The following is a 25,963-nucleotide window of genomic DNA, read 5'->3' as shown; positions in this document are numbered from 1 at the left end:
TCTCCTTTAGAATGGACTGGTTGGATCTCCTTGCTGTCCAAGGGACTCTCAAGAGTCTTCTCCAACACCACAGTTCAAAAGCATCAATTCTTCAGTGCTCAGCCTTCTTCACAGTCCAACTCTCACATCCATACATGACCACAGGAAAAACCATAGCCTTGACTAGACGGACTTTTGTTGGCAAAGTAATGTCTCTGCTTTACAATATGCTATCTAGGTTGGTCATAACTTTCCTTCCAAGGAATAAGCGTCTTTTAATTTCTTGGCTGCAATCAAAATAAGCCGTGATTTTGGAGCCCCCCAAAATAAAGTCTGACACTGTTTCCAGTGTTTCCCCATCTATTTCCCATGAAGTGATGAGACCAGATGCCATGATCTTCGTTTTCTGAATATTGAGCTTTTAGCCAACTTTTTCACTCTCTTTTTTCACTTTCATCAAGAGGCTTTTTAGTTTCTCTTCACTTTCTGCCATAAGGGTGGTGTCATCTGCATATTTGAGGTGATTGATATTGCTACCAACAATCTTGATTCCAGTTTGTGCTTCTTCCAGTCCAGCGTTTCTCATGATGTACTCTGCATATAAGTTAAATAAGGCAGGGTGACAATATACAGCCTTGACGTACTCCTTTTCCTATTTGGAACCAGTCTGTTGTTCCATGTCCAGTTCTAACTGTTGCTTCCTGACCTACATATAGGTTTCTCAAGAGGCAGGTCAGGTGGTCTGGTATTACCATCTCTTGAAGAATTTTCCACAGTTTATTGTGATCCACACAGTCAAAGGCTTTGGCATAGTCAATAAAGCAGAAATAGATGTTTTTCTGGAACTCTCTTGATTTTTCCATGATCCAATGGATGTTGGCAATTTGACCTCTGGTTCCTCTGCCTTTTCTAAAACCAGCTTGAATATCTGGAAGTTTACGTCCACATATTGCTGAAGCCTGGCTTGGAGAATTTTGAGCATTACTTTACTAGCATGTGAGACGAGTGCAATTGTACGGCAGTTTGATCATTCTTTGACATTTCCTTTCTTTTGGATTGGCATGAAAACTGACCTTTTCCAGTCCTGCGGCCACTGCTGAGTTTTCCAAATTTGTTGGCATATTGAGTGCAGCACGTTCACAGCATCATCTTTCAGGATTTGAAATAGCTCAATTGGAATTCCATCACCTCCACTAGCTTTGTTCATAGTGATGCTTTCTAAGGCCCACTTGACTTCACATTCCAGGATGTCTGGCTCTAGGTGAGTGATCACACCATTGTGATTATCTTGGTTGTGAAGTTTTTTGTACAGTTCTTCTGTGTATTCTTGCTACCTCTTCTTAATATCTTCTGCTTCTGTTAGGTCCATACCATTTCTGTCCTTTATTGTGCTCATCTTTGCATGAAATGTTCCCTTGGTATCTCTAATTTTCTTGAAGAGATTTTTAGTCTTTCCCATTCTATTGTTTTCCTCTATTTCTTTTTTTCTATTTCTTCCTCACTGATCACTGAGGAAGGCTTTCTTATCTCTCCTTGCTATCGTTTGGAACTCTGCATTCAAATGGGTATATCTTTTCTTTCCTCCTTTGCCTTTTGCTTCTCTTCTTTTCACAGCTATTTGTAAGGCCTCCCCAGATAGCCATTTTGCCTCTTTGCATTTCTTTTCCATGGGGATGGTCTTGATCCCTATCTCCTGTACAGTGTCACGAACCTCAGTCCATAGTTCATCAGGCACTCTATCTATCAGATCTAGGCCCTTAAATCTATTTCTCACTTCCATTGTACAATCATGAGGGATTTGATTTAGGTCATACCTGAATGGTCTAGTGGTTTCCCCCCACTTTCTTCAATTTAAGTCTGAATTTGGCAATAAGGAGCTCATGATCTGAGCCACAGTCAGCTCTTGGTCTTGTTTTTGCTGACTGTATAGTGCTTCTCCATCTTTGGCTGCAAAGAATATAATGAATCTGATTTCGGTGTTGACCATCTGGTGATGTCCACGTGTAGAGTCTTCTCTTGTGTTGTTGGAAGAGGGTGTTTGCTATGACCAGTGCGTTCTCTTGGCAAAACTCTATTAGTCTTTGCCCTGCTTCATTCCATAGTCCATGGCCAAATTTGCCTGTTACTCCAGGTGTTTCTTGACTTCCTACTTTTGCATTCCAGTCCCCTATAATGAAAAAGACATCTTTTTTGGGTGTTAGTTCTAAAAGATCTTGTAGGTCTTCATAGAACCGTTCAACTTCAGCTTCTTCAGCGTTGCTGGTTGGGGCATAGACTTGGATAACTGTGATATTGAATGGTTTGCCTTGGAAATGAACAGAGATCATTCTGTCATTTTTGAGATTGCATCCAAGTACTGTATTTTGGACTCTTTTGTTGACCATGATGGCTACTCCATTTCTTCTAAGGGATTCCTGCCCACAGTAGTAGATATAATGGTCATCAGAGTTAAATTCACCCATTCCAGTCCATTTTAGTTCGCTGATTCCTAGAATGTCGACGTTCACTCTTGCCATCTCCTGTTTGACCACTTCCAATTTGCCTTGATTCATGGACCTAGCATTCCAGTTTGTTATGCAATATTGCTCTTTACAGCATCGGATCTTACTTCTATCACCAGTCACATCCACAACTGGGTATTGTCTTTGCTTTGGCTCCATCCCTTCATTCTTTCTGGAGTTATTTCTCCACTGATCTCCAGTAACATATTCTAATGCTACTGGTTGGGGTAAACTTCTAATTTACCCCCACCCTATTCCCCTTTGGTAACCATAAGTTTATTTTCTATGTCTGTGAATCTGTTTCTGTCTTGTAAATAAGTTCATTTGTGCTATTTTTTAGATAACACTCCTATTGTTAGCTTTTTCCTTCAAAATGTGCAGAGCCCATCCTCCTGGCTAGCTCATGAGAACCCTGCGCTTTTTCCACATCGCTATGATTCACAGCACTGGACAGGCTTCTCGGTTTTCTGTTACTCAGACATCTCCACTCATCTAAGACTTACATTGTTGGGTATTTTGATGCCCCCAAATATAAAATGAGACCTCCTTCTCCCTACTGTGCTCAGTCTTTCAGTCTTATTTGACTCCTTGTGTGTGACCTTATGGACTATAGCCTGCCAGGCTCCTCTGCCCATGGAATCTTCCAGGCAAGAATACTGGAATGGGGCGCCATTTCCTACTCCAGGACATCTTCCCAATCCAGGGATTGAACCTGCGTCTCTTATGTTCCCTGAATTGCCAGGTGAGTTCTTTACCACTAGCGGCACCTGGGAAGCCCTCTTCTCACCAAATTCATGCCAAATACAAAATGGGTGGAGCCTCCATGAATTAGAACACCATCAAGCACAGCCACATATATGCCAGTTTCAGGACAAGTACTTTGGGGTAAACATAATCTCAAGGAACAACACTAAACAGCTTTTTAGAGCAAAGAACCTGAGCCAGAAGCTCCAGGCTTCTACCTAGAGATAAACCATGGATGGGAGAGAAGAGAGCTGGGAGGATTCAGAAGGGAATACAGGAAACTCCTAAAATCCTCACTGTCAAAGAGTGTTCTTTTTAATAAAAAATCTAATAATCTGTGCGAGATTGGTTATTATGGGTGGCTAACAGCTACTTTTGTTAGCTAATGGCCCAAGGTGAGGCCAAGAGCAGTTTCCAGTATAATAACTGTCTGGTAAATGCAGCCATGATTGATTTGGAGGGAATTATGAGCATGATAAAAGTTTCAAGGAATATTTCCTCCTTCATGTGCATAACCCACAATATAAACCTGTTCCTTGTTGTTTTTCTTTTTCTTTTTTTTTTTTTTTGCCACTGAAGTACACTGGTCTTTATGCCCAGCAGACAAGGTCCACTCGGGAGAATTAGGAACATGGGTGGGGCAGGTCGTTGGAACAGAGGAAAGTAAATTCGTTTTTTAAAAAGACCTATGTGTAAGACTGGCCCTTTTCTGGCATAAGGGAACTTGGTTCTGAGAGTGTTTCCAGTCAGCAACTAGCTGATAGGACTGGTTCACTCTGCTTAGAATTTTTTTTTTTTTTTAAGCAATAATATGATTTATTCTAGGGCTTCCCTGGTGGTTCACATGGTGAAGAATCCGCCTGTAATGCAGGAGACCTGGGTTCATCCCCGGGTCAGGAAGATCCCCTGGAGAAGGGAATGGCTACCCATACCAGTATTTTTGCCTGGAGAATTCTGTGGACAGAGGAGCTGGTAGACGACAGTGCATGGAGTGGCAAAGAATCGGATATGACTGAGAGACGAGGCACACACACATACGTGGTTTATTCTGAAAAAAAGTATTTTCCTCAGGAAGTCTCGATATGTTGTGCACACTAGGCAGAGGATGGCTATTTGATCAGTCCCCAGTAGAAGCCAGGGCCACTGAGTTTGCAATGAGCTTTTCTGGTAAACAGCCCTTCATACGTGTCACTCTAACTCATTGCTGGAGGAATTATGCATGTTCTGTGGGACTCCATGGGAGAGGACTCTTGGAAGTTTGCACTTTGTTTCCTACAGACTTTGTCCCACAGGCCTTTTCTCTTTGTTGATCTCTCTCTGCTGATCAGTGTCATGAATCAAAGTCTGAAGTATGACTATATGCTGAGACTTGCAAGTCCTTCCAGCAAATCACTAAACCTGGGAAAGGACGTCTTGGGGACCCTGACACATACACATAATCCAATTTGATTCTCAGAGCCTCACTATAATCTAAATATTATAGGAGAGGGATCAGAAGTTTTTAAAGACTATGAAAGTTGACAGATATTAAACATTTCACAAAAGGATATGATCAGTATTCAAATACAGGTCTTTTTTTGCTCTAATCTTGGCTTGTAAACACCTTGCACAACACCCACCTGGGTTTCTGACCTGGTGCTGCTGGCACAGAAAGATTATAGATGGTGTGGTGTGATTATCACCACTGGGCTATTGATAGCCCATTCCTAACAGTGCTTTCCCTCCCTCACCAGAATGTAAACTCTGCAAGGGCGGGGCCATCTTTCTATTACTGCATCCCCAGTATCTAGCAATATATTAAGAACTCAACAAATAGTCATTGAATAAATTAGTGAATGACTGGATGTGTTATTTGTAATTCCTACTTACTATTGTTGCAAGAGACCTATGGAGCAAGGTACCAGTTAGAATTAAGCCATTTTAAAACTGAAGTTCAGAAGATTCAGAGAAGGAATCGTTTATCCCATGGTCCAATAGCTTGGTGTCTTTAAGGATATATCATCCAGGTCTTTCTCTATGCACTTCCCTCATCGCTGCTGGTCCTTATACTATTAGTGTAACCAGAATGCTAGGAGACCAGCTAGGTCACTGTTTGCCAGGGACTTTCAAGTGTAAGGTTGTTTATATTTTTACTGAGTTGTTAATAGAAAAAGTGTTTCTTATGTTCACCTAGGTTCTTTTAAAGTGTTTAATTTTCACCATATGTAGCATGTATGAGCGTGTGTGCTCAATCACTTGGTCATGCCCAAAACTGAGAGGCCGTGGGCTGCAGTCCGCCAGCCTCCTCTGTCCAGAGGATTATTCTGGCAAGAACACTGGAGTTTTGTTGCAATTTGCCCCCCAGGTGATCTTCCCAACCCAGGGATCAAAACTGCATCTCCTGTGATTCCTCCATTGGCGGGCAGATTCTTTACCACTGAGCCACCTGGGAAGACCATCAGATATAGCATAGCCTCTAAACTATTGTGGGGTATATAAGTAAAAATTACAGTAGTCCTTAGACCCATGATTATCACTATAAAGTATAGGAAACCAATAACAGTCCCCAAACAACATTTCCTTAACCCAACCTTTTAAATCATATTTAAGTTTCAATTTATCTAAGTCAAGTTCCAGAATATCAAATACACAAAATACATCCAGGACTAACACACTACTTTGGAACTTCAACTGTTTGGTTTGTTCCCTGGTGACTCAGACAGTAAAGAATCTGCCTCTGATGTGGGAGACTGGGGTTCAATCCCTGGGTCGGGAAGACCCCCTGAAGAAAGGAATGGCTACCCACTCCAGCATTCTTGCCTGGAAAATTTCATGGACAGAGAGCCTGGTGGGCTACAGTCCCTGGGGTAACAAAGAGTCAGATATGACTGAGTGACTGACTGACACTTTCACTTTTCAAGCAGCAGCCAACAGCCATGAAACAAATCCAGGACAACAAAACTGCTGGGGAGTTCTTAGAATTATTTACATCTGGTATAAACTTGAAGTAACCTTGGGTATAAGAATTAAGTTATTTTATGTGTCCAGTTCTACATTTAAAACAATTTGGGCATGTGTTTCTTTAATCCTTCTTTGGCTCTTTCAATGGAGAGAACAATTTACTTTGATTTGTGCCGCCTTCACACAGAGTAGCTTGAAAATGAGCCTGCGGCTGTGAACCGGATGACTCCTCTCTCCCTCTATCTTAGCAGCCTCCAATGCAAGGGACTTTTACCTGAATATGTGTTTGCATGTGCACACTTATATCAGAACAGAGTGGAGCTGAAAAGGAGAGACTAGGTGGTAACACTTTCCAAACTTTCAAAATAATCCGTCTCCTTTAGCATCATGAAACACCAACATGGATGAACTCACATCTGTCTTTTGACTGGGGTTATCATTTGTGGTAGCAGTCATACCAATTCCAGCTCAGTGAGGGATCTCAGGAAGTCTGAACAGAAGAAGTAGTCAACCGGGGGCGGAGTAAGGGAGGGGCGGCTCAAGCTACTTACAAACCACATGCAGGAAGAGGACCGCTGTATCTGAGCCTAGGTTGTTCTCCGCATAGGCCGTCACCTGGAAGATGCCTGCACTCTTGTACACGTGCTTGATGCCATCCTCAATGGGACTGAAATTAGCGTAGGACACTGCAATCCCGTCCCCAAAGTCAAGTTGGATGTTTGTCCTTTGGAGATCACCCTGCAAGGGGGAATAGAAGCTGGCCTGGGCCCATTTGCATGGTCCAGCCTAACTCCTCTCTGATGCTTGGTCCTCTGCCTTTGGCATCACCCCTAGAGGCCTGAATCTCCCCCAAACACCCTCCTGAAACACTCTCAACACAATCATCAGACTCCTGTCTGATAGCTACTGGGCACTGCAAACAGGTACTATGGGTCTATTGCCCTTTTATGCCCAAACTCAGGTAGCCTGATGTGGCTGATATCATCAGTTATGGAGAAGGTAGAGCTTCTCTGAAGCTCTGAAGTGTGGAAGCCAAGGGCCTCCCTCCATCTCTCATGCACATTAGTTGTTCCTCTCTTGTTTCATGATAATAGTAATAGTAGTAGTAACAGCTAACACTGATAAAGCTTCTTTTCAGTTCCAAGCAATTAGTCCCCTCATAACTCTGAAATGTAGAAAGTATTACTGTTCCCATTTTGGCAATGAGGACACAAATAAAGGAATTAGACCAAAGTCTCTGTAGCCAATAGTGGAGAAGCCAAGTTTTGAACCCAAGTAGTCTGGTGTCAGTACTCTCAACCACCATGCTATTATTAAAATTTTCCTATTTTTTAGTATCTATCATTAGGTTCCAAGCATTACGCTAATCTCTTAACACATATTATATAATACCACCTTCAAAATAACCCTGAGATAGGGTGATTATTTCCATTCTATAGATGAATGCTGTCTGCCAGCTGAAAGCATACCTGTGCTCTGTTGATCTTGGCTTTCCCTAAACTTGCCTAAGCCCCCTCTTCCCTGAAGCATTTATTGACCATCTCAGCTCACAAGCATTTCTGCCTTGAGGGATGCCAAGAGCCACATGGGTCCACCTGAGAGATGATGTCAGTGGTTTAGTTGATCCTTAGCTTCCTAAGAGCTGATACTGAACCCCATCCTTTCTTGTACTTCATTGTACTTGTACTTGTACATTGTACTTGAACTTTCTTGTACTTCATCCCACTTTATTGGGCTGACAGTTTGGATAAATTCAACTGAACCTAACCATAAGATAAGGGTTCTAGATGAAAAGGAAGAATCAGGTTTCTCTGCTTCTTTACAAAGATTGTTGATGGAGAAGAAAAAAGAGAAATACATCATTTTGGAATTATGGTTCAATTCTCCTGCCAAGTGACTGTGCTTTCATCACAGTTTCACTGTCTCCCCGGCCATGGCAACCCAGATGTGAGTAAAATATTGATAGGTGCTACCTTGCCCCCAACACAATGTCAGCTACCCTTGAGTTTATGAATATAAATTAAAGTGGAAATGAACTGAAGGCAATTCAGATGGATAAGATCATGGCTCTTCACATCCATTCAAGAGAAGGTTTTAATAGAGCTGATCCTGGAAACTCCCTAGTGGGAATGCGATAATCACCTCCTCTGAATATTAAAGTTCTTTAATTTAAGCACCCAGTATGGATGAAGGCTAAAGAATCTGCCAACCCAGGATAAGGAGTCTTCACTGTCCTGTCCAATGTGGGCCAGACTTAAAAGATTTCTAAAGTATTCACAGTTGGGCGGGGGTAGGGGGTATGTAACGGGGACACACTCCTGGCCTGCTTTGGTCTCTTTCCAAGATCTCAAGAGCACACAGTAATTTGCATTTAAATTTAGATGGCTTTGTAAATCAGGCAAACTTCCCTGCCCCAGCGCCTCAGCAAGGAGTGCCTGAAAACTTCCCTGGTATGGAAACAGATGAAACAACTCATATAGGAAGCAAAGAAGCATACAGCAGAGCTAGTTTACCCAGAATGAATGAACACAGTCTGGTTTTACTCCCCAGACTGCAAATGACCTAAAAAGTGAACTAATGGAGCAGGCAGCTGATGGAAAGTCAACTCATATGGCATTCTTCAGAAAAATAAGTTTAGAGGATTGGGATCACCCTCCCCCATCCTCACACTCATACTTTTAAGACTCTCTAGAAGTCTTGTGGGCTTTTCTAATTAGTAGGGTGAAGGGTAAAAGAAAAAAATAAGGATCCTGGAACAAACAGGAAAAATGTGAATTCCATTCTGGCAATGTTTATAGTATACAGTCTAATGATAATTAAGAGTCCTTTAATGATGCAGGCCCTAAAGGGGTACCTCAAAGAATATATTCAGATCTGTGCCTGCTCAGAGACAAGGGGACCCGTTTGGCCTAGGTCTGTATTGTGGGATGAAGGGAACAGGGTCCCTAAACATCCCAAGCCCTCTTTCACCCCTTCCATCTTATCACACAAGTGGTGCTTCTCACCATTGACTTTGTTTTAAGGACTAGTGGGAACACAAGCTCTTTCTTCTCTTCCCATCTGGATGTGGGACATGACCCGGTTGTGAGTTCTGACCTCAGAGGCCCAGGAGGGGTGCCCCTACCTCCTCCATGAGGATAATGAAGGTTGCATTGTGCCCCTGCTCCGCCACCAGGCGCCCATCGGTCGTCGCCACGTGGAGGCCATGCGGGGCTTTTCCAGGGCACATCTGGGCCTTGGCGGTATACTTCTCCCTCAGGCCGTCTGTGCAGTTGTTGGACACAATTCGCCGATACCTAAAGGGTATTGATCATTGTCAGTGGTGTGGTTTATCACATGTATGTGTGCTCGTGTGAAGCATGTATGGTAGAGTGTGCAAAAGAGCAAGAGTGAGACAGAGATTTCACACAGTTGCACCTGACGTCTGAGTCCCAGAGAAGACAGCCATTTAGGAAGCTCAACAAATGCTGAGAAGCCACTATCCCTTCATCTCAGGAAGAGCAGCTCTTTAAACACTATTATCGATCCTACCTGGTGAACCACAGATCAGATCAGTGTCTAAACCAGCCAAGAAAAATCAATGTCTGACTCACGCATGAGGCAGGAAGTGGCAGACCCGCTGGTCTAAAGAAACAAGAAAAAGCAGGTTCTTCTCCCTGTGAGAGACAGACTTGTTTCTACCTCCCTGAGGCCAGAAAGCAGCTAGAAGATCAGCCTTCTTCTAACTCTGATTACTCAGGAAGCCGCTTCCTGTCTCCCTTTGGCACCAGGACACCACCGCATACCCTAACACCTACTAGTTCTTACTTTGGAGCCACTGGATTCTTTCATAGCAGATTTTGTCTCCTTGCTAATATTTCATTTTCCATTCATCACTAACACCAGACCAGGAGCACAAGTGTGAGACTCCTATTTGATCCTGCTGTGGTAAAACTGTCTCAGAGAAGAAGCCTGCATGGGAAAATCTCCCCATAAACAATGTGACTTTCTAAGATAAGAGCATCTTTGGGCACGGTGGTGGCATGTCATCTTTCTTGACCGCTGACCCAAGCACGTGAAGCCAAGGCGAGAGCTTGCCCATAGCCCTGACCTGCATGACAGACTTTATATCCAGGCATATTACTATCCGTAAAATTGCATAAAATCAATGTTCTGGTAAAAACACATAAAATAGACACATAGACACCACTACCACCACCATCATCATCATCACATCACATCTTCTTTCACTCTGTGTGTCAGGAGTAATTAACCAGTCTATCCATGTTGCTTCTTCTGGTGGCCTTGAAAGCAAATGTCTATATGAATGATATAGGCCCTCCACTCTACCTGAAATTTCATCTTTCCCTGACCCCCACATACTGCTGAACTAATAGCCCAACATATTCATCAGGGGATCTCAAGAGGATGTCAAGCAAATGTTATATGTAGTTACTGCTAATGTGAATTTATAATATATCCTCTTGTTGCTGCTGCAGCTGCTGCTGCTGCTGCTAAGTCGCTTCAGTCGTGTCCGACTCTGTACGACCCCATAGACAGCAGTCCACCAGGCTCCCCTGTCCTTGGGATTCCCCAGGCAAGAACACTGGAGTGGGTTGCCATTTCCTTCTCCAATGCATGAAAGTGAAAAGTCAAAGTGAAGTCGCTCAGTCATGTCTGACTCTTCGCGACCCCATGGACTGCAGCCTACCAGGCTCCTCCATCCACGGGATTTTCCAGGCAAGAGTACTGGAGTGAGGTGCCATTGCCTTCTCTGATATCCTCTTGTAGACACATATTATTTTAATTGGCAACTAAGTTCACAGTGGGTCCAGAGCTACCCTGTCTAATATGCTAATCACTTTTCACCTGTGGCTACTCAGCACTTGAAATGTGGTTAGTGGTGCTCGCTGAAATGATAAGAATATTTACTTAAATAAAATATACTATTAAATTAATTTCACTTAAAAATATTTTTCAATGTGGAAATTAGAAAATTTTAAGTTATGTATCCTTGGAAAGAAAGTTATGACCAACCTAGACAGCATATTAGAAAGCAGTGACATTACTTTGCCAACAAAGGTCCATCTAGTCAAGGCTATGGTTTTTCCAGTGGTCACATATGGATGTGAACATTGGACTATAAAGAAAGGTGAGCACTGAAGAATTGATGCTTTTGAACTGTGGTGTTGGAGAAGACTCTTGTGAGTCCCTTGCACTGCAAGGAGATCCAACCAGTCCATCCTAAAGAAGATCAGTCCTGGGTATTCATTGCAAGGACTGATGTTGAAGAAGCTGAAACTCCAATATTTTGGCCACCTGATGCGAAGAGCTGACTCACTGGAAAAGACCCTAATGCTGGGAAAGATTGAGGGTAGGAGGAGAAGGGGATGACAGAGGATGAGATGGTTGGATGGCATCATCAATGGACATGGGTTTGGGTGGACTCCAGGAGTTGATGATGGATAGGGAGGCCTGGCATGCTGCAGTTCATGGGGTCGCAAAGAGTCGGACACGACTGAGTGACTGAACTGAACTGATGTGGCTCATAGTATAGTTCTTTCAGTCAGCACTGGTCTATATAATCAAATTTTTATTATCTACAGCTTCTTGCTGACCTTTATTCATTTAGAATATACTGAGCTTTACCTGTGATAGACATTTTGGAGGATGTCACATCTTAAAGTACACTTGATATCATCCACTCTTGCTCTTAACTATGGCCAGCTGGTGGATGATTTGTAATAGAAGCCAACATTTAAATAACCTAGAGGTAAGTATAGGCATTTTTAGAGAATCTTTTTTTTTTTTTAAGTAGTTTTTCCCTTTTATCTTCTTATTTGTTTGGCTATTAGTGGTTTTGGCACACTGAACTTGCTTACAATTGGGTCCACATATCACATGATCTGTGGTATTGGAGAAGACTCTTGAGAGTCCCTTGGACTGCAAGGAGATCCAACCAGTCCATTCTGAAGGAGATCAGCCCTGGGATTTCTTTGGAAGGAATGATGCGAAAGCTGAAACTCCAGTACTTTGGCCACCTCATGTGAAAAGTTGACTTATTGGAAAAGACTCTGATGCTGGGAGGGATTGGGGGCAGGAGGAAAAGGGGATGACAGAGGATGAGATGGCTGGATGGCATCACTGACTCGATGGACGTGAGTTTGAGTGAACTCCGGGAGTTGGTGATGGACAGGGAGGCCTGGCGTGCTGTAATTCATGGGGTCGCAAAGAGTCGGACACGACTGAGCAGCTGAAATGAACTGAACTGATTACATGATCATACGAGAAGCCCTAATGCAATTACCTGCTTGCTATGTCCACGTGTGCTCTGGCTGAGACCTGGCCTAGCTGGTCATATATGCCTGTTACATCTCTCTTCCTCAAACTTCAGAGCACTTTACTCTCCAACACCTCGTGTCTTTAAATCTCACTCTGCAGGATCTGTAGTTTGAATGACTTGACTCCCAAGACAGTCATCTACGATAAAATTACGTCAGCAGTGCTTAAACCTCAGCTCAGATCCCAAGAATCGCTCTCTAAGAACCAAATATTTGGCTAAAATAAAATGTATACTTCTCAGAGAATCTCAGATCACTTGATACATCTCTTCCATCATGTTTTTTCTTCTCTCTAGACATCAGCTGTGTAGGTAGTACTCTGGCCACTATTTTACAACCAGGTAAAGTAAAAATACTGAAATGGTGAGTAACTTGTGTGAGACGTTAGAAGATCCATCCACTGGAAGAGTTGAGACTGGATTCTAGTCCCTTGTTATTCAAAGATGAGTGCTGGGACCAGGAAAGACAACAATGTGTGGGAGTTTGTTGAAATAAAGAATCTCAATGCCACTGCAGATCACCTAAATTAGGAGCTGCCTTTTAACAAGATCCCTAGGTGATTCATAGCACATAAAAATTTTAAAAACACTGTCTTCAACCACCAATCTGCTTTCCAAATCTATACTTGGTCACAGAAGTGGCAAAGTAAAGAGGAAAGACAACAATCATGGAAAATTTTTTTTCAAGCATCTGAGGAAGTAATAAGTAACAAAAAGAGAAACACACATAATTTGACAATTACAGAAAGGGTGCCTTCAGCTTCTTATTCCAGGAGTTCCCAGGATGGGACTTTGACTTTTCATTTCGTTTCCATCATTGGTCCACAAGAGCTTCAGCTCATCTATCACTAAAGAGAACCATAATATCTGCATACCACTTGTGTTAATTTATTTCCATCAGGGTCTGGAAAATATGGTGGCATCTCTTTCCAGAAGAGAAGACCTGACTAAAATAATAGCTATGATATTTCAGAGGCAAACAGCAAAAGGTATTGAAATCTGGGTAATCAGAAATCTCTTCTATGTTCAAAAAACCTAGGTTCAGCTAAAGAACCCCTCGACTTTCTTCAGAAGCCACCTGCTGTAAACAGACTATCTATGTTCTTTCTTGCTTCACTAGCAATGTTCCTCTGATCCCAGCTTAGTGGATAGTGAAACAGGAAGACAGTGAGTGGGGTTCCTTCAGGTAAATTACTTACCCAGTACTGTTAAAGTAGCTTTGACCAAGGCTGCAGTCCTTTGATGGAGATGCTGGATTGTACCAGAAAGCAGGGACACACTGGCTCTCTCCATGTCTCTCATAACCATAGTCACTGTCCAGAAAATAAACATTGAATACTGCTGTAGATGCACAAATGTGAAAATATCCACAAACACATATAAACACAAATATATCTCTCTGCTGCTGCTGCTAAGGTCACTTCAGTCGTGCCCAACTCTGCACGACCCCATAGATGGCAGCCTACCAGGCTCCCTCGTCCCTGAGATTCTCCAGACAAGAACACTGGAGTGGGTTGCCACTTCCTTCTCCAATGCATGAAAGTGAAAAGTGAAAGTGAAGTTGCTCAGTCGTGTCCAACTCTTAGCGACCCCATGGACTGCAGCCCACCAGGATCCTCCATCCATGGGATTTTCCAGGGAAGAGTACTGGAGTGGGGTGCCATTGCCTTCTCCAATATATCTCTCTAACCATCCCCAAAGCCAAACACATTCTTTAAATATTCCCAGTAGGGGCAAAATTCATGCTTTGAAAACAGATTTTCAGACTCAGTCATTTGGAGTCCAGTGTACAGAAGACATAGTGGATCAGCAATGGAGAGTCCAGTTTTAAAAAGGTGTGAATGTGTAAGGTACACTAGGCTGGGTGGGTGTGAGGGATGTCATAAGCTTAAAAGCGTATTTTGGGTCACAGTGGATTTACTGAAATAAACGGACGTCAATCAAGAAGATGATTTTAAAAGTAAAGATCTATTTATGTGATATGGTTCCACACTTTATTCCAAAATGGATTTCACTGATTTTATCTTCATTTTTTCTGGAAATTCTCTCTCAAACACATATACACATTTGCATTCACATTCAAACTTTCCCCAACTATTTATAACACAAGCCCTCTGTGTCCTTTAGGAAACAAACAAATAAAAAACCCACAAAAGTTAGACTGTAACTCTTCTCCATGTTTTTGTAAAAGCCGAGCCATAATAAAATGGAGAAACGTCAGGTATGATCCCTTCTTCTTCCCTCAGCACTCCAAAATGAGGGAGTCAAAGGCCAGTGTGTGGTGTGAGAGGAGGGCTCCCATTGGAAATGTAAATGGTGTTGCCTTACTTCTTGAGGTTTTATAAAACTCCCAGAATTGTAAATGCCAAGGTACAAAGAGAATAAGAAAGTAGGCATTATTGCTCTTACAACCAACCCCAGGATACTGAAGGTGGCTTCACTCGGCAGAAGTCATGCCTTTCTAAGTCAAGCATCCAAGGGTTTCCTGAAACCCACAGGCAAGGCAGACAATGTGGACCTTTGAATATTGATCCACTGAATGTTAATGAAACATGCAACAACAGGAAAATAACCCTTTCCTGACACACTCCCCCTTTCTTTTTCTACTCCCATATTCTTTGAGACATGATTTAATTAAAGATCAATGAAAATAGAGGCAAATTGTCTGTGTGGGCAACTGGGGTAGGAATGAAAGGGAGAGAGGAAGAAAAGTTTAATTCTGCATTTATTTATTACTCAGTATGTGCCCTGTCCTATGAAAGAAGGACCATCATTTCTATTCTCAAGGGGTTTTCAGTCTTTTGGAGAGAGGAAGACACCATGCCTCTAATCCAACAAAAGAACAGAGGAATACAGTCTGAAGCAGAGTACAGAGTAATATAGTATGAAGCAGTACAGTTTAGAAGTATCAATTAACTGATGAGATTATATAAATATCTGCTGGGTTTGATCCCACCCTACTTCTCACCACCTCCCTCCAAACCAAACTCAGACCAATCTTTCAACCTCCTTTGTCTTTGTATGTGGTATTCCCCGGAACTTTTGAAGCACTCTACCCTTTTCTGTATTAGGCAGTTTCCTATGCATCCTTCAATAGCTATGTCTGATGAAGCCATCCTTGCTTTCTAAAACCAAATCTTTGTGGCTCTACCATTTTGGGAAACATTGAGGCTAAAATAGGATAGTTACTTCTGTTGGTTTTGTTCAGCAATATTAGGGTCTAGAATAGGACACTATTTTTTTCTTTTTCATCAAAATCATATCTTCAGGTCTTAAATAAATATTTAGTGGGTAAATGGTACTCTCACTGCATTTTTAAATAATCACACTAATTATCCCATTGCATTAGTCTATTTCTTCAGGGAGACTGTGAGCCTATGGTTAACTTCCCAGTATGTACCACAAAGCATCCCAGGAGCTCAAAACATGTCTGTGGAGTGAGTATGAGCTCGAGTCATTGCAGATGGCTACACAAAAAGGTGAAGCTCAAGACCAGCTTCAATAAGGTGAATTTAAATGAAACTGGAAGAAAAGGAGACTGGGACATGTTTGTCAAGATAATCTTTTGCCATGCCTCCCAATTAATGACTGAAGATCTTCCCCCTGAGAGTTCATATGGACTCAGTATTGTGCCAGCTGCTAACAGCCCATGAGAGCCTACTTAAAATTCCAGGCACTTTGTGAGTTAGTTAAGGTTGTTAAACACAGTTTAAATAATGATTTAAAATTTATACAAAATTTTACTTATATTCAGAAGATAATACCTAAGACACAGAAATTCCCCATTATTTTGCTGCATTTATTATTACTATATGCAATAAATACTACATATAAAATGTCATGATATAATCATTATATGCTCTTGAAATCATTTATGTCTGTGTACCTGTGTATAGTAGAAATACATGTTTTGTTTCCTAATTCTTCATTCAGTGATCTCATGTTGGCAGCATGAAATCGTATATCATGGGGATATTTACAGCAATCACCAATCACTACTAATAAGGGCTTATTTACTTCTTTGTTCCCGAGAAAACTGAAAGTTGCCCAGTTGTGTTCAATTCTTTGTGACTCCATGGACTACACAGTCCATGGAATTCTCCAGAATTCTGGAGTGGGTAGCCATTCCCTTCTTCAGGGGATCTCCCAAGCCCAAGGATCAAACCCAAGTCTTCCGCATTGCAGGTGGATTCTTTACCAGCTGAGCCACAAGGGAAGCCCAAGAATACTGGAGTGGGTAGCCTATCCCTTCTCCAGAGGATCTTCCCGACCCAGGAATCGAACTGGGATCTCCTGCATTGCAGGTGACTTCTTTACCAACTGAGCTATCAGGGAAGCCCAGAGAGACAGTAGTTAACTGTTGTCCAGCACAGTACTGAATATCTGATTTCAAAGTATTTTTTACCTGTAGAAGGATTTGGGCTGTGATGGGCCTGCACTACTAGAAAATCCCCTGATAGCTTTATATGGTAAATCTATCGACTGTCCTGTTAATCCCAGAAATATTTGTAATTGTGGAAGGAAGGGTGCTCTCCTAAGCAGCTTTATGAGGGAGGGAAATGTCATATGCTCCTTGCTCAGTGTAACCATCTTTAGCAGTAATGTTCAGCTCTGCTACCTGTTAGTGATTCAGTAATTAAGAAGGTGCATCAGCCACGCTGCTTTGCCCCAAAGAGAAAAAGCACCGCATTAATATTTAATAACATTAATGGAAACATCACTAGCTGCCCCCAAGCTGTGGCTTTCATTACCTTCTGCTAAATGTATACTATTGAATAAAATCTCTCATCCTATCCAAGTCCCCTCCCAGCTCTGAAGTTTTTATGATTTCAGCAAATAAGCAGGGCCAGCTGCTGCTCCAGCTTCCTGGGGAAAGGTGTTTTTCTCTTGAATTGTGACATTTGGAGAGAATGTGCCAGAAAGTTCGATTCGCCTCAGGAAAGGAAGCTGCCACAGCTTCTGCAAACACACAGGTAGTTTTCTTTAAGAAGTAAGTCACCTCTGTGTCTTCTTTGACTATAAATGGGGTGAGAACTTCTAAAAGTTTAGGGGAAAATTGTCCATTTCCGGGGGGGGGGGTGTGTCCTCAAAATCCCACCCATAGAGAAGCCTCAAACAATCCAGAGAGCGGATAGATAAGGAAAGGCTCAGAAACCAAAAAGTTTCTGCATGTTAGAAAAGGAAGGGACACTAGTACTACTTGGACCCAATCCCCTCAGTTCACAGAAAGGAGAAGAAAAAGAGAAAAAAATGACTTGCTAAAGATTGTACACAGCTGTTGGGATGTCAATCAAAGGTGATAACTGAGACTCCTGACCCCTGGCCTGGCATTAGTATAAGCCCATGAACTAGGCATTTAATTATCAGTTCAGTTCAGTTGCTCAGTCATGTCTGACTCTTTGTGACCCCCTGGACCGCAGCATGCGAGGCTTCCCTGTCCATCATCAACTCCCATGTCCATCGAGTCAGTGATGCCATCCAACCATCTCATCCTCTGTCACCCCCTTCTCCTCCTGCCTTCAATCTTTCCCAGCATCAGGGTCTTTTCCAATGAGTCAGTTCTCCACATCAGGTGGCCAGAGTATTGGAGTTTCAGCTTCAGCATCAGTCCTTCCAATGAATATTCAGGACTGATTTCCTTTAGGATGGACTGGTTGGATATCCTTGCTGTCCAAGGGACTCTCAAGAATCTTCTCTAACACCACAGTTCAGAAGCATCAATTCTTCAGCACTCAGCTTTCTTTATAGTCCAACTCTCACATCCATATATGACTACTGGAAAAACTATAGCTTTGACTATATGGACTTTTGTCAGTAAAGTAATGTCTGTGCTTTTTATATGCTGTCTAGGTTGGTCATAGCTTTTCTCCCAAGAAGCAAGTGTCTTAATTCCATGGCTGCAGTCACCATCTGCAGTGATTTTGGAGCCCAAGAAAATAAAGTCTGTCACTGTTATCATTGTTCCCCCATCTGTTTGCCATCAAGTGATGGGACTGGATGCCATGATCTTAGTGTTCTGAATGCTGAGTTTTAAGCAGGCTTTGAGGCCCAGTGTCATTCTGAGCCCCTTGGAGCTGGCCAAGAAGTCATGGTCTCTGCTGGCCCAGGGGTAGGGAGTATCCTACTCTCAGACCATGCACAGTCCCATCAAGACTCACTGATCTCCAGTTCTTCCAGTCTCCGATTTGGGATTTAAGGCTCTAGGATGAGTATTTCACAGATGTCTCTGTCTCATTTTAGGAGACAATAGAGTGTGGTTGATTTGGGATCAGATAGAGGTTTTTAGCAGACACAGCATGAACACTCAGCAAAGAGAAGTAATCACAACAAAAACAATGGACTAATAATAAACAAATCATCATTTTGTAATGCATAAGTCTAAATTCAGCCATAGAGATAGAAAGATAATTATATCCTAACCATTTCATAAATGGTTCAAAAAACCAAACAATCATGGCTTGAGTATTTCTCCTTATCTAACACCAAGCTACCTGTCTGCCCTTATTCCTCTATGCATCAACAGCCTTCATATAACTGCTTTCTTAGATATGCTGCTCATTTTCCTCATACTTACTTAGCAGCAAGTCTACATAGCTCCACTACCACCACCTACAGGAAGCCTTCCATCATTACTCCAGTCCTTGGTGGGCTCTTTGCTCTGAATACTCCCAATACTTTCAGGTAGGACCAATGTCGTCCTAAAGAACTTTCTGTCTGTGCTATCCAATATGGTAACCACTAGCCACATGTGGCCGTTAAGCACCCAATACATGACTAACTGAAGAAATGAATACTTTGCTGTTTTTAATTTTAATGCAAATAACCACATGTAGCTAGCGGATACTATACTGTACAGCATAGGTCTGGATCATGAGATTCAACACCCAATTATACTCTTTATTATTTGCTGTCATGCTTTCTTTGCATCCAATAACTCTGGTTTATACATCTTCGATTTTTCTACAATGTGCTGTCTATAGAAAAAATACAATTGATTGGACTCTATATACAGAATAATAAGGTTGAGTAGATTTCAGACATGCCTGAATTTATGTACAATGGCATATCCAAGTCTCTTCCCCTCACTTGTTTACATTACCACTTGATAAATGCACTCTGTGGATCTTGAGCCATAATGGACATGAAAGATAAACACTAAGACATACTGAGACTTAGGACTCTGGAGTCAGACTATTATAATTTTGAGTAAATATATTAACATTCTTTGTATCTCCATCTCCTCACCTATAAAATGCCTAAAATAACAGACTCTCCTGATTGAGAGATTAAGTGAGATTATCCATCTAAAAATCTTGGCACATAGTAGATGCTCAGCAAAACTACTGCTCTGAGAGTGGTTGGATGAGTGAGTAATAAAAGAGAATAACTGGGCATAATTTCTAGTGCACACTGGTTTCTCACTGAACAAATGTACTTGGATCTCCCGGGGATCAACTACTTCCTAGGAGACTCCATAAGACTTGAGAGGAGACCTCTTACTCTCCCTTTTCTGACTACCCATTAGTCTGCTTACTTCTTGAGAAGGATTTGCCCCTGGCCCCTCACCAGTACCACGATGGAGGATGCTTCAGAGTGGTTCTCTACAGTAAACCTGAGGCTGGGGGATTTATGAGGCTATTAAGTAGAAACATCCGTACTTATGTAAACTGCATAGTTATTACGGACACCCACTCTGCATAGAAGAGAGAGAGTAGCAAAAGTCAATGAAAAGTGAAAGCATTAGTCACTCAGTCATGTCTGACTCTTTGCCATCCCAGAGACTGTAGCCTTCCAGGCTCCCCTGTCCATGGAATTTCCCAGGCAAGAATACTGGAATGGGTAGTCATTTCCTTCTCCAGGGGATCTTCCTAACCCAGGGATTGAACCCAGGTAATGGTTCCCTACAAATAACTGCATCTGAGAATCTATAAAGCCTTTTTACTTCAAGTAGAGAAGGGATACAAGTGGAAAACACCTTTGCTTTGTGAATCCAGGCTGCACTCCTTAACTTTTCCACCAGAATCAAGGCATTTAATCTATCCTCCCAAGTCTCCACTCCCTGCTGTCTCTCAGATTTAGAAGTTGCCTGGACCAGTCCAGTGGACATTGCCTTGTCTGATTTAGGGAAACAGCTAGGTAGAATGTGTATAACAGCTTATACTAACCAAGCTGGGCTTTTCATATTTCTTAGCTAACGATTCCTGGTAGGAAGGAGCCTTGAGAAGGAAGAAGGGCTATGAAACTATTGCCATACACGGATTTTCCAGCACAATCATTAATGACAGACAAACTATTTTTGATGGAAAAACTGTATTTATGACTAATACTTATGCTTACTGAAGTTGACTTAAAAAGAAAAAATAAATACTCAATGATGTCCAAGATGTCATCATAACAGCAAAATATCCCAGAAATTTCAGAAATCAAACTCTCTTTGCCATGTTCAAAAGTAGTGCCTAAATACTTTATTAGGTCACATGATTTTTTTTTTTTTTTTTTGCTTTTTCTCTCAGATTATGACAACTAAGCCAGCCTCAAGTCTTGTGTGTTTGTTTGTCTTATCTCAGACTCATTCTTCTATTTTCTTTTTTTCTCTTAAAACATTTTTTAAAATTATTATTATTTTTTTTACTTTACAATATTATATTGGTTTTGCCACACATCAACATGAATCCATCATGGGTGTACACGTGTTCCCAATCCCAAACCTCCCTCCTACGTCTCCCCCCACACCATCCAGCCGGGTCATCCCAGTGCACCAGTCCCAAGCATTCTGCACCCTGCATCGAACCTAAACTGGGGATTCGTTTCTTATATGATATGAGGCATGATCCCATTGTTCACTGCAGCACTATTTATAATAGCTAGATCATGGAAGAAACCTAGATGTCCATCTACAGATGAATGGATAAAGAAGTTGTGATACATATACACAATGGAATATTATTCAGCCTTAGAAAGAAATGCATTTGAGTCAGTTCTGATGATATGGATGAACCTAGAACCTATTATATAGAGTGAATGAGTCAAAAAGATGAAGATAAATATTGTATTACATGAAATCTAGAAGAATGGTACTGCAGAACTTATTTTCAGGGCTGCAATGGAGAAACAAACATAGAGAACAGACTTACGGACACGGGGAGAGGGGAGGAGAGGGTGAGAAGTATGGAAAGAGTAACATGGAAACTTATATTACCACATATAAAATAGATAGCCAATGGGAATGTGCTTTATGGCTCAGGAAACTCAAACAGGGACTCTATCAACCCAGAGGGGTGGGATGGGAGGGAAGTTCAAAGGGAGGGGCCATATGTATACCTATGGTTGATTCATGTTGAGGTTTGACAGAAAACAACAAAATTCTGTAAAGCAATTATCCTTCAATTAAAAAAAATTGAAAATGAGGCATGATTGGCTATAGAAAGGCAAATGTATCATATCTTATATATCTCCCCTTAGAATTCTATAAAGTCTTCTTGAATGCCATATACTTATTATAATTCTAATTATTGTTGTTTAGTTGCTAAGTCAAGTCTGACTCTTTTGCAACTCTGTGGACTTTTCAATTCTAGCACCAATGGCCTAAACTGTTTAATTTGGCATTGGTTTGGAGTTAATGGCACATTCTATATTAAACGTCATCACCAGCAGTTAACCTAGATCATTTGAAGATGAGTTTTAATTTTATTTATTTATTTATTTAATTCATTTTTATTTTTTTACTTTACAATACTGTATTGGTTTTGCCATACACTGACATGAATCTGCCACAGGTGTACATGAGTTCCCAATCCTGAACCCCCCTCCCACCTCCCTCCCCATATTATCTCTCTGGGTCATCCCAGTGCACCAGCCCCAAGCATCCTGTATCCTGTATCGAACGTAGACTAGAGATTCGTTTCTTACATGATAGTATACATGTTTCAATGCCATTCTCCCAAATCATCCCACCCTCTCCCTCTCCCACAGAGTCTAAAAGTCCATTCTATACATCTGTGTCTCTTTTGCTGTCTCGCATACAAGGTTATCATTACCATCTTTCTAAATTCCATGTATATGAGTTAGTATACTGCATTGGTGTTTTTCTTTCTGGCTTTCTTCACTCTGTATAATCGGCTCCAGTTTCATCCATCTCATTAGAACTGCTTCAAATGCATTCTTTTTAATGGCTGAGTAATACTCCATAGTGTATATGTACCACAGCTTTCTTACCCATTCGTCTGCTGATGGACATCTAGGTTGCTTCCATGTCTTGGCTATTATAAACAGTGCTGCGATGAACATTGGGGTACATGTGTCTCTTTCAATTCTGGTTTCTTCGGTGTGTATACCCAGCAGCGGGATTGCTGGGTCATAATGCAGTTCTATTTGCAGTTTTTTAAGGAATCTCCACACTGTTCTCCATAGTGGTTGTACTAGTTTGCATTCCTACCAACAGTGTAAGAGGGTTCCCTTTTCTCCACACCCTCTCCAGCGTTTATTGCTTGCAGACTTTTGGATTGCAGCCCTTCTGACTGGTGTGAAGTGGTACCATGAGAAATGGCATAATATAGAGAAGAGAATGTGGAATTTGGCTAGATTTGCTTTTGCTCCTCATCTCTTTCTCTCCCAGGTTATATGATCTCAGTCAAGTAATTTCTATTCCAGATGCTAATTTTCTTCTCATTAAAATATCACAGTAATGACACCGACATTATAGGGTGTTAGGTCCAGGTGGTACTTGCATTGGCAAGCTGAGAATCACAGAGCAAGGGCTCGCTTCCTCCACTTCTTCACTTATAGATGCATTTTGACAGCAGTTTCCAAAGAACCATTTAGAAATAGTTTAAGCAAAGCCATCACCACTGAAATAAATGGATAACACCCAAAGGTACAACTCCGAACATAGTGCTTATACGGATATATAAGCTCTAGTTTACTTGCTAAAAATACCTTGGGGACCACTTAACCCTGGGGTATAAGATTAACAATAACCACAACAGCAAAAGCTATGTACACCATTAGGATGAATTCCTTATTCACATTAACGATGAATATGAATTAATTTATTCCTCCCTAGGACCCAATGAGATACATGTTATTCATTTGCAGTTTATAGCCCAGGATGTGAAGTTGTAGAGATTAAAAAATTTCCTAAGGTCAGAAATTGAGCATCAGAGCTGGGATATTTTTTTTTCAGACTAGTAAACATTAAAGTAATTGCTGAAGGAAAAATATTTATGTTACAATTCTTCCTTCAACTGTGAGGTTTCCCCAGAATGGGTGAGTGTCTAACAACTCAGAGAGACACAGGAGAAAATGTGGCATGACACACAGAAAGATGTGGAGTCAGTCTGCTGAAGGACACAAGGAAGGCTGATGCTGACATTCTGAATACTCAGGTTGACATCAATATGTCATGTACCATAAATCTGAGTGGGTCACTGTATATACTGCTATGACTATTCTTCTGGATTACAATTAATAATTAAAATTATTCTTCCCAAGTATGAAAATAGCCTTTGTTTCCAAAGGGTCAAAAATACCACAGATAGGATCCTGCCATTCAAATTAAATTCAACTTAGCACAATCCATGTGGTTGATTCTTCCTGAAGTCAAGCTTTTCAAGGCAGGGATGAAGAGCAGGTTGGGAGCAGTCATAATTGTCTACTTTGCTTGCTATTACCAGTATAGTCCTAGTAGAAAGCAGGAAATGAAAGATGGATTCCCAAACAAAATCAAGAAACAAGCTGGATGAAATGAGAATGAAGGGCATGAGGCTGTTGGGCAGGGGCAGCTCTTCTGTGCCTGTTTGGACTTAATTTAGCTATTAGATACCATTAGTGGTAAAGAATCCACCCACAATGCAAGAGACACAGGTCCGATCCCTGGGTTGGGAAGATTCCCTGAAGAAGGGAATGGCAACCCACTCCAGTATTCTTGCCTGGGAAATCCCACGGACAGAGGAGTCTGGTGGGCCACTGTCAGTGGGATCACATAGAGTCAGACACGACTTAGGGACCAAACAACAACAATAACAAAACCCTAATGCAACTCTGTCATAGTCCTGCCCCTTCCATGTTTATAGGCTGTTACCTGAGCCCTTAGCTTTATCTTTTAACCTATAATTAATATAATGAAAATATATAAACTGAACTTCAGCTTTTGAATATGACACAGAGAAAGAATTCATCCAATTGGGATTAGCATGGAATCACTCTGCAATTACTAATGAGATTACTCATTCCCACGTTTGGGAAGGTTTTTGCCTCTCTTAAAGAAACAACATTTAGAAATACTGTGCAACTGGTTTGTCCTTACATTGGGGGCGGGGGGAGGCACTGAGCATACAAAAATAAAGAAAGTCAAAAATTCCTGCACTCACAGCACTTACATTCTACTTGGGAAAGACAGGCAAATTATAAAGCAATCAAAAAACACAATCTCTCTATTTGTGATTAATACTAAGATGACAACTGAACAGGGTGATATGCCTGAGAGTGCTAGGGTAGGGGTGAGGTCAGATGGTCTCAGAAGGCATTTCTGAGCTGCAGTTTTTGCTGAGGTATGAGTGCTCCAACAGTGCCAGTCATACTGAGATTTGAAAGAAATATCTGTACTTGCTGTTTCTTTTGCTTGGAATGAGTCTGGGTTAATCAAGGTGCAGGAGATAGTGGTATGGCTGCAAAACGGTGAAAGAAGAGAGAATAGTTAAGAAGTTAAGGAACAGTGCTAGTGCGTCAATAATCTACAGTGGAGCAAAGAAAGAAGGTTATATTATATTTTAAGGGAGCAGGGAAGCCACTGTAGTATTTAAAGCATAGGAATGATAAGATTTGATTTGGGTTTTTAAAATATAATTTTATCTCTTCTATGGATGGATGGTGCTGGATAAGACTCTTGAGAGTCCACTGAACAACAAGGAGATCAAACTAGTCAATCCTAAAGGAAATCAATCCTGAATATTCACTGGAAGGACTGATGCTGAAGCTGAAGTTTCAATACTTTGGCCACCTGATGCAAAGTGCCAACTAATTGGAAAAGACTGATGCTGGGAAAGATTGAGGGCAGAAGAAGGCGGTGACAAAGGATGAGACGGTTGGATGGCATCACCGATTCAATGGACATGAGTTTGAGCAAACTCCAGGAGATAGTGAAAGACAGGGAAGCCTGCTGTGCGGCAGTCCATGGATTCACAAAGAACTGGATATGACTTACTGACTGAACAACAAGGATAGATTTCAAGGTGACCAGAATGGACACAGAGAGTGAATTAATAAATTGTTGGGGTGATCCAGATTGCCATGGACATGGGTAGCGGTGCTTTGTGTTAGAATGTGTTTTGGAAATAGGGACATGCAAGGACTTCTGGATGGCCTGCACCTGAGGGTAAAGGGAAAAATCAAGCTCTCTTGGGATTTGGACTGAATGGATGTCTATGTGTTTTACCAAATTTGGAAAACCTGGTTTGGGCTGGGGGGCTCAAGAGAAGTTGGA

The 25,963-nt window shown here is 41.6% G+C and overlaps 1 protein-coding gene across 1 annotated transcript in view; it reads right to left on the bottom strand.

Annotated features, from left to right (window-relative positions):
• SORCS3 (sortilin related VPS10 domain containing receptor 3) overlaps nucleotides 1-25,963 on the bottom strand; it is a 650,432-nt gene that overhangs the window by 38,150 nt on the left and 586,319 nt on the right. Inside the window, exons 17-19 of the mRNA XM_069567050.1 lie at nucleotides 13,683-13,796; nucleotides 9,289-9,460; nucleotides 6,716-6,902 (exon numbers count right to left, since the gene is read on the bottom strand). Coding sequence (XP_069423151.1) covers nucleotides 6,716-6,902; nucleotides 9,289-9,460; nucleotides 13,683-13,796 — 473 coding nt within the window. The remainder of the gene's footprint in view (nucleotides 1-6,715; nucleotides 6,903-9,288; nucleotides 9,461-13,682; nucleotides 13,797-25,963) is intronic.

This window comes from Ovis canadensis, chromosome 22 (assembly GCF_042477335.2).
Source record: "Ovis canadensis isolate MfBH-ARS-UI-01 breed Bighorn chromosome 22, ARS-UI_OviCan_v2, whole genome shotgun sequence".
NCBI lineage: Eukaryota > Metazoa > Chordata > Mammalia > Artiodactyla > Bovidae > Ovis > Ovis canadensis.
Note: the sequence above shows the minus strand (reverse complement) of the source record. Positions and strands in the feature narration are given on the sequence as shown.